This window comes from Pleurodeles waltl, chromosome 8 (assembly GCF_031143425.1).
Source record: "Pleurodeles waltl isolate 20211129_DDA chromosome 8, aPleWal1.hap1.20221129, whole genome shotgun sequence".
NCBI lineage: Eukaryota > Metazoa > Chordata > Amphibia > Caudata > Salamandridae > Pleurodeles > Pleurodeles waltl.
Window position 1 is genome coordinate 700,392,644 of NC_090447.1, and position 13,638 is coordinate 700,406,281.

The 13,638-nt window shown below is 44.0% G+C and overlaps 1 protein-coding gene across 16 annotated transcripts in view; it reads right to left on the reverse strand.

Moving 5' to 3' along the window:
• Nucleotides 1–13,638, reverse strand: part of ABI3BP (ABI family member 3 binding protein) — a 2,083,720-nt gene that overhangs the window by 236,335 nt on the left and 1,833,747 nt on the right. For all 16 annotated transcript variants that reach the window (XM_069204834.1, XM_069204837.1, XM_069204832.1 and 13 more), the window contains one exon: nt 6,871–6,981. In XM_069204834.1, the coding sequence (XP_069060935.1) occupies nt 6,871–6,981 (111 nt within the window). The remainder of the gene's footprint in view (nt 1–6,870; nt 6,982–13,638) is intronic.

Sequence of the window (13,638 nt, forward strand, 5' to 3'; positions counted from 1 at the left end):
AATTGGGTGCAGATAAGAGTCGAAAATGTTTGCCAAATTGCTATATAAATCCTCCTCAAAGACATTATCCGCTAAAATAGTTGATGTGCAAGAATACTTTATTGGTGCCTTTCCAGGGTGATTTGCCTTGGTCTTCACATGTGTTACTTGCTTAGCAGAGGTCAGTAGTATCATTTGCATTGTCCCCCCGTGGGTCAGTCAGTAAGTGAGAAGGTAACTGCCTCCCTTGTAACAAGTCTAAATCATCGTTGGCAGTCTTCTCAATTTCCTGGGCCAAGGGTACCACTGGAGGCAACATGGACTCACTGACACTTGTGCTAATTTCCTCTATGCAATTGTTCAGAGAGTTTAGTGCAATATCATTTTGTCAGTTGGGATATTACAACCCCCACTCGGCCCAGCAACAACCGTCGCTCAGTGAGAGCTATTTCATCGCTCACTACTGCCACTGCGCGCTCCTGCATTAGATCAATAGACGTTGGTTTGCATGGGGTTCTCTGAGAGGGGCCAGAGCCTGAACACACCACCCCTTTGGGCTTTCCCATGGTTACACTTGATGCTTTAGAAGACTCAAAGGCACCTCACATTGGCTCTCACGGGCCTTAATGCCAGCTGCCAATCTCTGGTAATGATTAAAGAGGGAGGGTCCAGCCATGGACATGCTTGGGCGGGCGCAGACGGGCATATGCCTGGGTGCGTCCCCCGCACGTCACGCACTGAGGGAGGCCCTGATGACATAGATAACATGCTTCCAGGTGCGCTGGCGTCGTTGGCTGTCTCCTTGCCGCAGGCTATCATGGGATGTGTAGTTCCCTGCCACAGAGTCTCCTCAGTAAATTACCCCCACAAGTAATAATGTTAATATTGTTGTTGGTTTCAGTAATTTAGACCTGAACTCAGCCCCTAGTTTGCACCTACAAAGCAGTCAACTTTAAATGGATGCTGCTCTGCATCAGGCTTAGTGAAGCTTTCTACCATCAGACTTAGCCTTATATTTAAGAAAAATGGCGCACAACTGCGCTAATGCAGTTGTGCGTAATTTTTAAATGCTGGCTAACGCCATTCCTCAAAACCAACCGTGCACCATATTTATAAAATTATGCCCAATGGCGCTAAGGGATGGCTAGTGTCACAAAAAAAGACGCTAGCTGGTGGGGGGTGGCGATAGGGGAAATGGCGCAATTGGGTCAGAAATGATGTTAGGCTGGTTAGCAGCAACATTTCTGCCGCTAGTCAGCCTAGTGTCATTTTTTGACGCACAAGCAGCCAAAAAATGACTCCTGTCGAAGTATAGGCAGGAGTAATTACCACCACACTAATACCCACCCCAGGGGACCAGTGTCCCTGGTCAAGCCCTACATACCCAGTGCCAGCTAAGGGGCGCTGTGTAAGGGGCTCCCAATGGCACACCACACACATACACACACACTTACCTGCAACTTACCTGGGATGGGCTCGCTCCTTCAGTAGTGTCCCTGTGATGTGGGTGGTGGTGGTGTTGCTGGGGGCTCGGTTGGGCATCTTTGTGCCTATTACATAGTGTTTCCCCATTAAAATGGGCCTGCCTGCTCTTTAACGCCTGGTCTGACCAGGTGTTAAATAATGGCTCTAAGAGGGCTGAGCGCCATTATTTTGGTCCGCCTCCCACCTGTTTATCGTTTCTACGACGGGAGTTAAATATGGAGCTGTGGGGTGTAGTGTCATTTTTAGGAAGGGAATGCCTACCTTGCATCTCATTGACGCAAGGTAGGTTGGTGCTTCCTAGAAATGGCGCTAACTCCAAAACTTTTACATTAGACAGGTCTAGTGTCAAAGTATAAATATGGAGTTGGGTTTGCGCTGCTTTAGCACCAAAATAAATGGCACTAAGGCGATGCAAACCTTCCATAAATATAGGCTTAAGAGTCTTTTCCTGGAGGTCGGATATCCTCAGCAGGGCAGCAGGGCAAGGCTGCAGGCTGTAGCCGAAGAGTGTTTGACTTCATAGGATGCTGGTCAGGCCCACTGAATTAGATTTTTTTACACTAAGAAGAACATAGCGGAAGCTGCGGATCCTCAGAGGATCGGCTTGCAGGGTGATCCCAGCCCCATGATGGGTTTACAGGTAGTTTGTTAGCAAAAGGTTCTAAGTCCCAGCTTTTTAGATTTAGGTAAGATGAATACACTCTGAGAACTACAAGCTTTTCCAGGAAAGTGAGCTTTATAGCAGCTTTTGTGTCCCTGTAGCTTATCAGAAGGTCGTTCAAGGGTCTTGTGGAGTCCATGTCTTCGTCTTGGGCTCAAATGATAGCAGGTTCAGCCTCTCAGGTCTCCTCACAAGTCTCAAAAGCAGGTGCAGCCCTTTGTCTGTCTTCCACAGGCCAAGTAGAGTTCTGAAGAGGGTGCCCAGGAATGCCACATGTAAGCCTGGCACCAGCCTGTGGGTGGAGGTGATTTTGTCCCCTCCCTAATCAAAAGGGAAAAGGTTCCCAGGGGATAACCCTACCCACTTTTCCATCTGTCACTGGGTGCCCTACCTTAAACAATGCAACATTGCTTATTTTTACCTAAAACCAAGTAGGCATAACCTTCCTTCCCCTGTGCAGAGCTACTATCCTCACCCAGGGATGTGGTCAGGGAAATGAGCAACCCCTCCTCTGTGATAACTCAAAGGCAGTGCTGGAGCAGCCCCTCTCCCACTGGGCCTGGTGCCTGACTGGCTAGTGGGACAAAAAAAGGGGGCAGACCCAGGTATTAGTTACATATGTCAGTGACAGGAATGTTAGAAATGGAGTCTTTGGTAGGCAGTCCGGTTACCCCCTGTCCAAGCCAAGACCCTCACTCTAGTCAGGGTAAAGGATAATCAACCCTCAGTTAACCCCCGCTCACCCCGTTTGGTAGCTTGGCACGAGCAGGCAGGCTTCACTTCAGAAGCAATGTGTAAAGTATTTGTACCAACACACACAGTAAGTCAATAAAAACACTACAAAATGACACAATACAGGTTTAGAAAAATAGATAATATTTATCTAAACACATCAAGACCAAAACGACAACATTCTGACATACACAAGTCAAGTTATCAATTTGAAAAAGAATCTTAATCCTTAGAAAACAGTGAGAATGCTGTTATTTCCCAAAAGTACCTGGATAGCGTCAAAATAAAGCAGCACGAGCGAGTGTGTGTCGAAAAAGACCAGCAATGCGTTGATTTCGTACCCACAAATGAGAACGTGCATTGTTCCTCCTTCAGTCAGGTCGGCATGTGTTGTTTCTTCTCTTCCGCAAGAGAGCGATGTGTCAATCCGGACAGGCACTTCGGATCCGGGCAGGCTTTGCTTTGATTTTCTGCGCCCAGCGAAGTTGCGTTGAAATCCGGTCGCACGGTGTCAAGAAACCACGCTGCGTGGGGGCTTGCGTTGTTAACAGCAGCTGCTGCGGGTGTTGTGCATCGTTTCTCCAGCAGTGTTGCATCCATCTCCCAGCCGCAATGCAGGTGGAGCGTCCATTTTAGCCGCTAGCCCGGTGGAGTGTCATTTATCAGCCGCGAGGTGAGTGGTGCGTCAAAAGTCTCCCCACATGACGGTCTTTGCATGGATTTCTGTCCTTCTCCACCAGCTGCACCTTTCAAGGGCCCTGAGACAGGTTAGGGCACCATTTGGCAGGCAGGACTCTCAGCAAAATGGCCAGGTGCTGGCAGATAGAAGTCTTTGTTGTCCTTGAGACTTCAACAACAGGAGGCAAGCTCAGTTCAAGCCCTTGGAGATTCTTCACCAGTGGGAAGTCACACAAAAGTCAGTCTTTGTCCTCTCTCAGGCAGAAACAGCTACTGCAGGCCAACCCAGCAAAACACAGTCACAGGCAAAGGGGCAGTACTCCTCCTCCAGCTTCTCCAGCTCTTCTCCTTGACAGAGGTTCCTCTTGGTTCCAGAAGTAATCTGATCTTCAAGGGGTTTGGGTGCTCTTCTTAAACCCTTTTCTGCCTTTGAAATAGGCCTACTTCAAAGAGAAGTCTCTGTTGTTTTCAAAATCCTGCATTGCCCAGGCCAGCCCCCCGACACACACCAGGGGGATGGAGACTGCATTGTGTGAGGACAGCCCTTTCAGGTGTGAGTGACCACTCCTCCCCTCCCTTCAGCCCAGATCGCCCATCAGGATATGCAGGCTACACTGCAGCTCCTGTTGTGTCACTGTCTAGAGGAGAGGTGCAAACAGCCCAACTGTCAAACTGACCCAGACAGGGAATCCAAAACAAGCAGCGTCACAGAATGGTTTAAGCAAGAAAATGTCTACTTTCTAAAAGTGGCATTTTCAAACACACAATCTAAAAACCAACTTCACTAAAAGACGGATTTTCTAAATTGTGAGTTTAGAGACCCCAAATTCCACATGTCTATCTACTCCCAAAGGGAATCTGCTCTTTAATAATATTTAAAGGCAGCCCCCATGTTAACCTATGAGAGAGTTAGGCCTTGCAACAGTGAAAACCGAATTTGGCAGTATTTCACTGTCAGGACATGTAAAACACATAAGTACATGTCCCACTTTTAACATACACTGCACCCTTCCCATGGGGCTACCTAGGGCCTACCCTAGGGGTGCCTTACATGTATCAAAAGGGAAGGTTTATGCCTGACAAGTGGGTACACTTTCCAAGTCGAATTGGCAGTTTAAAACTGCACTCACAGACACTGCAGTGGCAGGTCTCAGCTACTAACGTGGTTGGCACAACCAGTGGTGCAGGCCCACTAGTAGCATTTGATTTACAGGCCCTGGGCACTTCTAGTGCACTTTATTAGGGACTTACTAGTAAATCAAATGTGCCAAATATGGATTAGCCAATGTACACATATAGTTTATACAGGGAACACTTACACTTTAGCATTGGTCAAGTGGTAAAGTGCCCAGGGCAAACAAAACAGCAAACATAGAGTCCAGCACACAGAACCAACCTGGGTAGTAGAGGGAAAAAGTTAGGGGAGACCATGCCAATGATACCGAGTCTAACAGGCCTCTTTGAAGTTAATTAAGTTCCTGGCACTGCTAAAATGCTAATCCTGTTAGAGTAGCAGAACACCCCTCACTACCAAATTTCTTTGTCACAGCTCTGGGAGCAAGTTTACACTGCATCACTGTGCTTTTCAGCTCCTGCATAACAGTTGGCAGATGAGGCAAACTGGCTCCCAGAAGCTTATAGTAGGCTAGAGGTGACTTTTTAAAGGCAACTTTGGTTAAACATTTATTACAAATTCAACTTTACAAATCAATCGGACTTGTGATAAATATTTTTAAAAGTCCAGTAATTAACATTTTAACTGGTTCCTAGACTGTGATGACACTATTTAATTTTACTATCAAATCCCAATGTTTTCAATGGAACTGCTAACCCTGCTACTTGTCTTAATTTAATCTTTTATGTGTCTTACTATTACATATCATGCACCCTGTCTTATTGTGCATTAAGGCCTACTTCTGGTTGACTTACTAATATTTAAAAGGTTTTAGACCTGTCAAAAGGGGTGATATTAACAGGTTGAACTTGCAGTTAGAACCATCACAGCCAGGTTACGGGAAGCAGGCCTGCAGTCATGGTCTACATCGTCAGTCTAGTGGTGGCAAAATGTATGCTGCAGTCCACTAATGACATTTCACTTTCACACCCTGACTCCTCTGTGTTTCATATACTCTGGACCTATAGGTAAATTAAACATGACTATCAGGATTATAGACATATTCCGACCTGTTTTGGGGTCACAGCACATTCTACGGAGCCTCACCAGCAAAATTCAAGTGTACAGAGTCAAAATCCCAGCAACATTAGTCCATAAAAATTGAAATGATTATGTAAAAAGAGGCAATTCTCTACAATATGCCAGTTCACTATCTGATCCCTCGTCATCAATTGGATTGGCTATAATTTAATATAGAACTTGTGGAACTTTGCTGGGAATTGGAGTGCACAGATACAAGCTATACTAGACCAATTAACTAACTGCTCAGTACTTGATATATTGGCTCAAAAAGACAGTAGAGAATCTGCCATGCATTAGTGGTTACCTGAGGAATCTAAAATAGTTCACCCATGAGGTCCCAATTAGTCACAAGCTAAAAGGGCTGAACATAACACAGCGCATCTTGGCTAATCTCCTTACTTGAAGTCTTACACTGGCAATCTTAGAAACGAACACAGTCCATATCGGAAGATACCTGACTTCCCTTCTTTCTTTCTCTGCACCTATTACATCCTCTGCATCCATATTATCTCAGACCTGATGACCTCCTGCTACAGTTACCATACGATCGAGCATTGGGAACGTAAAGGAAAAAAATACCAATACCAGTGGGGATCAGTAGAACTAATTAGAGAATGCCATCAATAATTAAAATACATGTTTTTCACACTTCCTCATCCATCACACTGCCAAGCACGGTTTCCCATAACATCTCAGTGACTGTCGCGCAGGACCTGAAAATAATTCGCATGTGGACTCGAAGCAAGACAACACATGTCCAACCCTATGTGGTGCAGCGTGCTCTCCATGTTTCAGTGGCCCGTGGCCCACTCAGGGGTAGTAAGCGCCACACAAATGCTGCAATACCGCAGTGGCCTTTACATCGTTGACTGAACAATGTATTTTTTGCTCATATGTTTCTCAGTCAGATAACTCCAAGGGTTTCTTTTATATGAGGACTGTATTGAGTTATGCTGCGCTGAAATTTACAATATAGCTCATGTTTTTCATAAGGCGATTAATATTAAAACAAAGTATTGAAGAAGGAAGTTAATAGTTGCTCTGTAAATATATATCTGAAACAGTGAATTACCTCTGCTCCCAATAAAGAATATAACTCACAGTTAAGAAATACATTTTAAAGGAATGTTATTCCTACCTGATATTCCCGGCCTCCCAGTCACATTATACATGTAGAAAGGCCGTCTTCTCATATGAGTGGGCCTGGCTGGTGGTAAGGGTGCACGTGGTGTTCCCGGCTGTGAAGATCCTAAATATTTTAACAGGATGATACATTCAATACCTTCATAAGAACATGCGCCAACAAAAGAAGTCTAGTAAAACTCGGTCTGCTTTTCAAAGTTCTACACCACAAAACTCTTTCCATTTGTATGCAGGATCAATAGGAAACAATCTGTCGTTCTAATGGACCATTTAACATCTGCTTACTTAGTTAACAGTAACCTTATTTTGATAATATGCTGTGTCACACAGAATATTAGTTACTACGGTATAAGAGGAATAATCATGAACATATTTAAGAACGAGTGTGTTCGAAGTAAACATTTCCTTTCCTCTGGATCTCCACATCGTACACACTTTACCCTAGGGGAAACATACATCTCCATTTGGCTACACTTAGGGACCTACTCACATACTGTGTTCAAACTTATAGGTCTTGTAGGAGGTTCCACCCCAAGATTTGAGAGGGTGAATACAAAATCTACACTCGGAAACGGAGAACAGCAAAAGAGTTAACCCTAGGTTTAGTGGTAGATATACACCTGAGCAGTAGCAGCAAATCTCAAGGTGAATGGGGGAAGAGGGGAACGGGGGACATAAAAAAAAAAAAATTAAAAAACAAACTTTACCTTTCCGATGGCGCCTGCCGTGTTGCTTCTCTTCTCTCCTGGTGTCCCAGCAGTCCCTGGGTCACCAGCACAGGGTCCTCATGCAATCCTGATGCTGCTCTCATGCTATGCATAGCATGAGAGCAGCATCAGGATTTGTCTTAACAGCTTGTTCTGCCGCTCAGACACTGAATGGCAGTTTCTCCAGTCCTCCTTGCAACACAGAAGCATTGGAGAAAACTAAGTGTGCATGTCAGTTTGGCCAGCTTGAGATGGCCAGCCAAACTGACATGTGCACTTAGTGCACAAACTCTGCTCCCCCTCCTCCTCCCTCCCATGGACCAGCCCTGCTCCTCCCTGGACCTGCTGACTGAGCCAGCAGCTGAAAATAAAACAAAGGTATCATATTGCTTTATTTTTCAGCTGCTGGCTCTTAGCCAGGGGGATGACGCTCATTGGCCATTGCAAAGGAGCCGCCCCTCCACCTGAGTAAATATATGACATTACTTTCATGAATACGTTTCTTGCAATGGATGCATGGTTGGATCTACGGGAGGTAAGCTGAAATTCACACGTTCGGTTTCTTTTACAGTGGTTGATCTTGTGTGTTATGCTGCAGCAAAGTATGCCCCATTACAGTGCTTCTGAAACGGGATGCGTCTGAAAAGACACTTTGGGCTAGATGTAGCAAAGGGTTTTACCCATTCTATGTCTATGGGAAAATGTGTTTGTACATACGGCCCTTTCCCCTACCATCAACCATTTTTGTCTGAATTTCATATGGATTTGTGTTACTAGACAATAAAGCCAACTGTAATTTGTTGTAATTATGTGAGCCTAAGAAACTCTGTCATCTTAGACAACAGCATTGAGCTCAATGAAAATCATCTGCAAGGACTCTCATGGCTATACCTCTTATTACATCTATGCACTAATTTGCTCCACATAATTGGGAGCTCCTACTTTGAACATCCATTTCCATTATTTATTAATCCCCATGTCTACTCTTGCCACACATCACTGAGTAATTCATGTACTTAGCTAGCAGTTTCCTTGTACACTATGCAGTTTAGATAGATGTTGCTGTCTTTTGTAGAGTTGGGTCCTGGATACTTTGTGAGAGAAAAGCATCTACAGTAGCCTTGCTCCATCATGCCCATAGTGATATGTCTACACCATCAGTTTCTCTGTCACTAGGTACATGCCTGGTTATCATCCTGCCCCAAAACTGAGGACTTGTTTCCCCCTCGTGACTCAGCAACAAAGATTAAAATGCATCCACCTTTACACAGAGATCTCCACCTTAAGCAAGAAAATATTGGGAATCATAAAGGCATGTTGATGCCTCAGTGCACATCTATACATGTGTGACAGGACCTTACCACAAATATGCCTTGAAATCACAAGGCATCTTATACAAATAAAGAAAGAAATGTGTAGCAGAAAATAAGAGTAATATGTCAAAACCATGTCTGAATCTTTACACTTCAAAAAACTGAGTTGCTGCATATATTTGCTTTCAGAACTCATTGTTCAGCCCTACCTAACCATGTTTGCAGTTAATAGCACCCTAACCAATAACCAAACTCAAACATTGCTTGCTTAATACTAAAGTTTGTCTCGACCTCCATGTTATGTATGACTCTCAGTGAGAGACACTATAGTGAGTACTGCATTCTTCATCTAATTATTGCTTTTTACTCTAATAAAAGGGATGTTTCTCACCTCGAGATTCTGAGTGACATTATAAGCAACGTGTACCTCACTTTCGTCGTCTGTTTGATGTCACTGGGAGCCTTGAGATGAAAAACATGTTATTCATTGCTATCCATCAATAATTCTGTATATTATTAAATATATTGTGACGGCACCTAAACACAAGGTCAATGTTCAGCAAGACCAATAAATAAATATTGGCAAATCCAATAGGTCACACTTTTCTTAAACATGAAATGGCAAAGCTAATATTTAGCTTTATTAAGGGAAGTGTTTGCTAACAAGTGGCTGTGTATTGCTCCCTGCTCTCCCAGAAAGATAATACTATAGTAAAGCCCGACTTGTGCTGCAACAATATTCCTTTCACATAGAATCACAAACAGATCTTTTATGCTTCACACTGACCAACATTTGAAAGGTGGTAAAAGAAAAAGAAAAGTTTAAAAGGAGCCACAGTGATAACTGGGTGGATTAATACAACAAGTGCAGAAACCTTTGTGCAACTTGGAGATCATAAAATAAATGATTAGATTACTATGACCTGAATGAGGCTATGGATTGTCATGTCCCTTGCTTCCTGACTGGTACCCCTTGGCACAGAATGTACCTTCAGATCGGCAGCTGCACGTACTTTTGGTCTGTTCCTATTAGTGAGCAACATCCAGACCTGCAGCATCTGGAAGACCCCGGTGGCCCAGGCCATGGAGATCGCTGTTGATGAGTAAAGGTTCGTGGATGACTTCTGCTCAGCCTGCCCGTTGCATCTATCACAAGAGCTTTTCTTCCTGTGTGCTGCCGATCTGATGGGATTTCCACTGAAAAGTCCCCTGCCTGTACATTAAATCACTAGAGTGTGACTGTGTGTTCCCTCCGGTACTCCTCCCCGGGCAACGCAGCTTTGGTGAGACTTCTGGCAAGAGCCATCCGGCCTGTACTGCACATGATTGGCCTCAATTTATGTATATAAGATGCACCAATTATTTTGCCGCACAAACTTGGGGCATTCAGGTGTTGAGTTTGAGGGTGTTATACCATTTTGTGACTCCACCAATATGAACGTATGTAAGATTTCATTACTTTATAACTAATAAAAATGACTTGATATATCGAAATGCAGAGAAAGAAAACATGCGCTTCACATAACATATGTGCCTGGTTGTAAACTGACAACAAACGAATGCACGAGAGATCAGAAGAGGGTGCACAATAGCTTAAACGCATGCCCAGGTACAACAACCATTGGTAAATGCATTGTGTCTGTGGATAAGCCAAGTGAAAGATGGGGAAGCCAGGTTTGTATACTACATAGCTATAGACAAATTATTTAATATTACTCATATTCCTTGTGCAAATATCACATACACTGGGTGAAATTAACATCTCACAAATCTAACATCGATCCTGCCCATGCGGTTGGACACATATGATGGGAATATACAGGCTGTACAAATGATATAGGAATCGGCAGAACGCACCATTTTACAGCCAACACCTGGGTTTTCAAATGCCCATCAGCTAAGCACTATGAACTATGGATGTTCAGGTGTACTTCTAGAGATCAATAAGAAAAAAGGCCACCGAGCCATACATTCTAACTATTGTCCTTGATATTCTAACACACCTGGATGTTTTTTGAAAAATCAATGTTGTTTGGTATTCATTTCAATATTTCACAGTAGTGAAGACATTTTCAATTTTTGTTTTTTGTTATGTGTTCAAGAAACCCACTTTTTGAATACAGTAACACACTCTGTGTGGTTGGATTTATGCAACGAACTTAATAAAGGGCAGAAGGTATTCATTAAGTGGTTAATCATGATTTGTTTAAATTTACATGTGGGTTCTTCCAGTTGTGTATCACAGTAATTTCAGTAGAAATTACTTCGCATCAAACATATATAGTCATTCATAAGAAAGTGAGGCCAAGACAACAAACCTGTATTCTTAAAATTATTTTCAAGCTACTGTTTGCCAGGAGAGCTGAGAGCACAGGGCTGATCATATGTTATCAAGAATGACTAGTGATAGCTTAGCCTTAGAGGCGCTGCTAACTTGCACTTCTCTTAAATCGGATTACTGAAGGAAGATATGAAAAATAGGCTGTCATGCATAATTTAAAACAGGTGCCTCAAATGACTTTACATATAATAATACTGACATGAGAAATTAGCAATTATTTGTGAGAGAAAAACATGAAAGTAAAAGGGAATATTTCTAGCTACGTTGGGAACATTTTCCCGCTCTGACTACTAAATGTTTAGTATTTTCATGCTGTTAAAATAAGTTTTTTTTATATACATCGGCCCATGCCATCAGACCTGTCCCTAGGTTCTCCATTGCTGATTTAAATTAATACTGTGAATATGTTTCACCTGTAGCTAAGGCTAATCAAGATGCGAAGTGAAGTGGTGCCCTCCAAAGTTTAACCGTATGCCAAATTATATCAAGGCGTCGAATTGTGCCCTCAGCCCAAGGGTTAGCTCAATACCTACCCTCTACTTTGAACCATTCCGTTAAAACCAACGCCTTATAAGTATTGCACTTCTTAGTGACTGTTAGAAATGGGGTTGTTGGTTGACAGTCAGGTTGCCCCCTGTCCAAGCAGGGACCCTCACTCTAGTCAGGGTAAAGGAGAATCACCCTAAGCTAACCCCCGCTCACCCCCTTGGTAGCTTGGCACGAGCAGGCAGGCTTAACTTCAGAGTGCTAGGTGTAAAGTATTTGTACTAACACACACAGTAACATCATGAAAACACTACAAAATGACACAACACAGATTTAGAAAAATAGGAAATATTTTTCTTAACAAAACAGGACCAAAACGACAAAAATCCATAATACACAAGTCAAGTTATCAAGTAATAACTAAAAAGAGTCTTCATGTAATTTTAAACATACACTAACGCTGTTAGTGTAGAAATGTACCATGGGTGCGTCAAAAATAACCGTGCACGGGTGAGTGTGCGTCAAAAAGGGTTTACAATGCGTCAGTTTCACTCACGAGCGAGACCTTGCGTCGTTTCTCCTTTAGTTGGGTCGGCGTGTGTCGTTTCTTCTCTCTGCAGGAGAGCGATGCATCGATCCGGTCAGCATTCTCCGGTCCGGGCTGGCCTTGCATCGTTTTTACACGCCCAGTAGTGTTTGCAACAGAAATTCAGCCTCACGATAGTCCGAAAACCACGCAGCGCGGGTTGCGTTCTCACCAGCCTCCATCAGCGATGCTGTGCGTCGTTTCCCCAGCTCCGGGCGTCGATCTTCCGGTCGCATTGCAGACGAGCGTCAATTTTCAGCCACGAAGCCTGCAGCACGTCGGTTTTTCAGCAGCAGATCAGAGTTGCGTCGATCTTTTCCCCGCACGGCTGTCTGTATGTGGATTTTTCACTCTTGGGCTGCCAGCTTCTCCTTTCAGAGCCCCAGGAATTGGATGGGCACCACTTGGCAGAGTAGGAGTCTCTCCAGAGGCTCCAGGTGCGGGCAGAGAGAAGTCTTTGCTGTCCCTGAGACTTCGAACAACAGGAGGCAAGCTCTAAATCAAGCCCTTGGATATCTTCACAAGAAGGAAGGTAACACAAAGTCCAGTCTTTGTCCTCTAGCACAGGCAGAAGCAGCAACTGTAGGATAGCTCCAAAAAGCACAGTCACAGGCAGGGCAGCTCTTCTTCCTCAGCTCTTCTCAAGGCAGAGATTCCTCTTGGTTTCCAGAAGTGTTCTAAAGTCTGTGGTTTGGGTGCCCTTCTTATACCCATTTTGCCCTTTGACGTAGGCTTACATAAAAGGAAAGTCTCTCTTTATTGTGAAATCCTGACTTGCCCAGGCCAGGCCCCAGACACACACTAGGGGGTTGAAGACTGCATTGTGTGAGGGCAGACACAACCCTTTCAGGTGTGAGTGACCACTCCTCCTCTCCTTCCTAGCATAGATGGCTCATCAGGAAATGCAGACTACACCCCAGCTCCTTTTGTGTCACTGTCTAGTGAGATGTGCAACCAGCCCAACTGTCAAACTGACCCAGACAGGGAATCCACAAACAGGCAGAGTCACAGAAATGGTATAAAGAAGAAAATGCTCACTTTCTAAAAGTGGCATTTTCAAACACACAATCTTAAAATAAGCTTTACTAAAAGATGTATTTTTAAATTGTGAGCTCAGGGACCCCAAATTCCACATGTCTATCCACTCCAAAAGGGAATCTACACTTTAATCAGATTTAAAGGTAGCCCCAATGTTACCCAATGAGAGGGACAGGCCTTGCAACAGTGAAAAACGAATTTAGCAATATTTCACTGTCAGAACATATAAAACACATTACTATGGGGGTGATTCTGACCGCGGCGGACGGCGGTCGCCGCCCGCCAAGCGGTT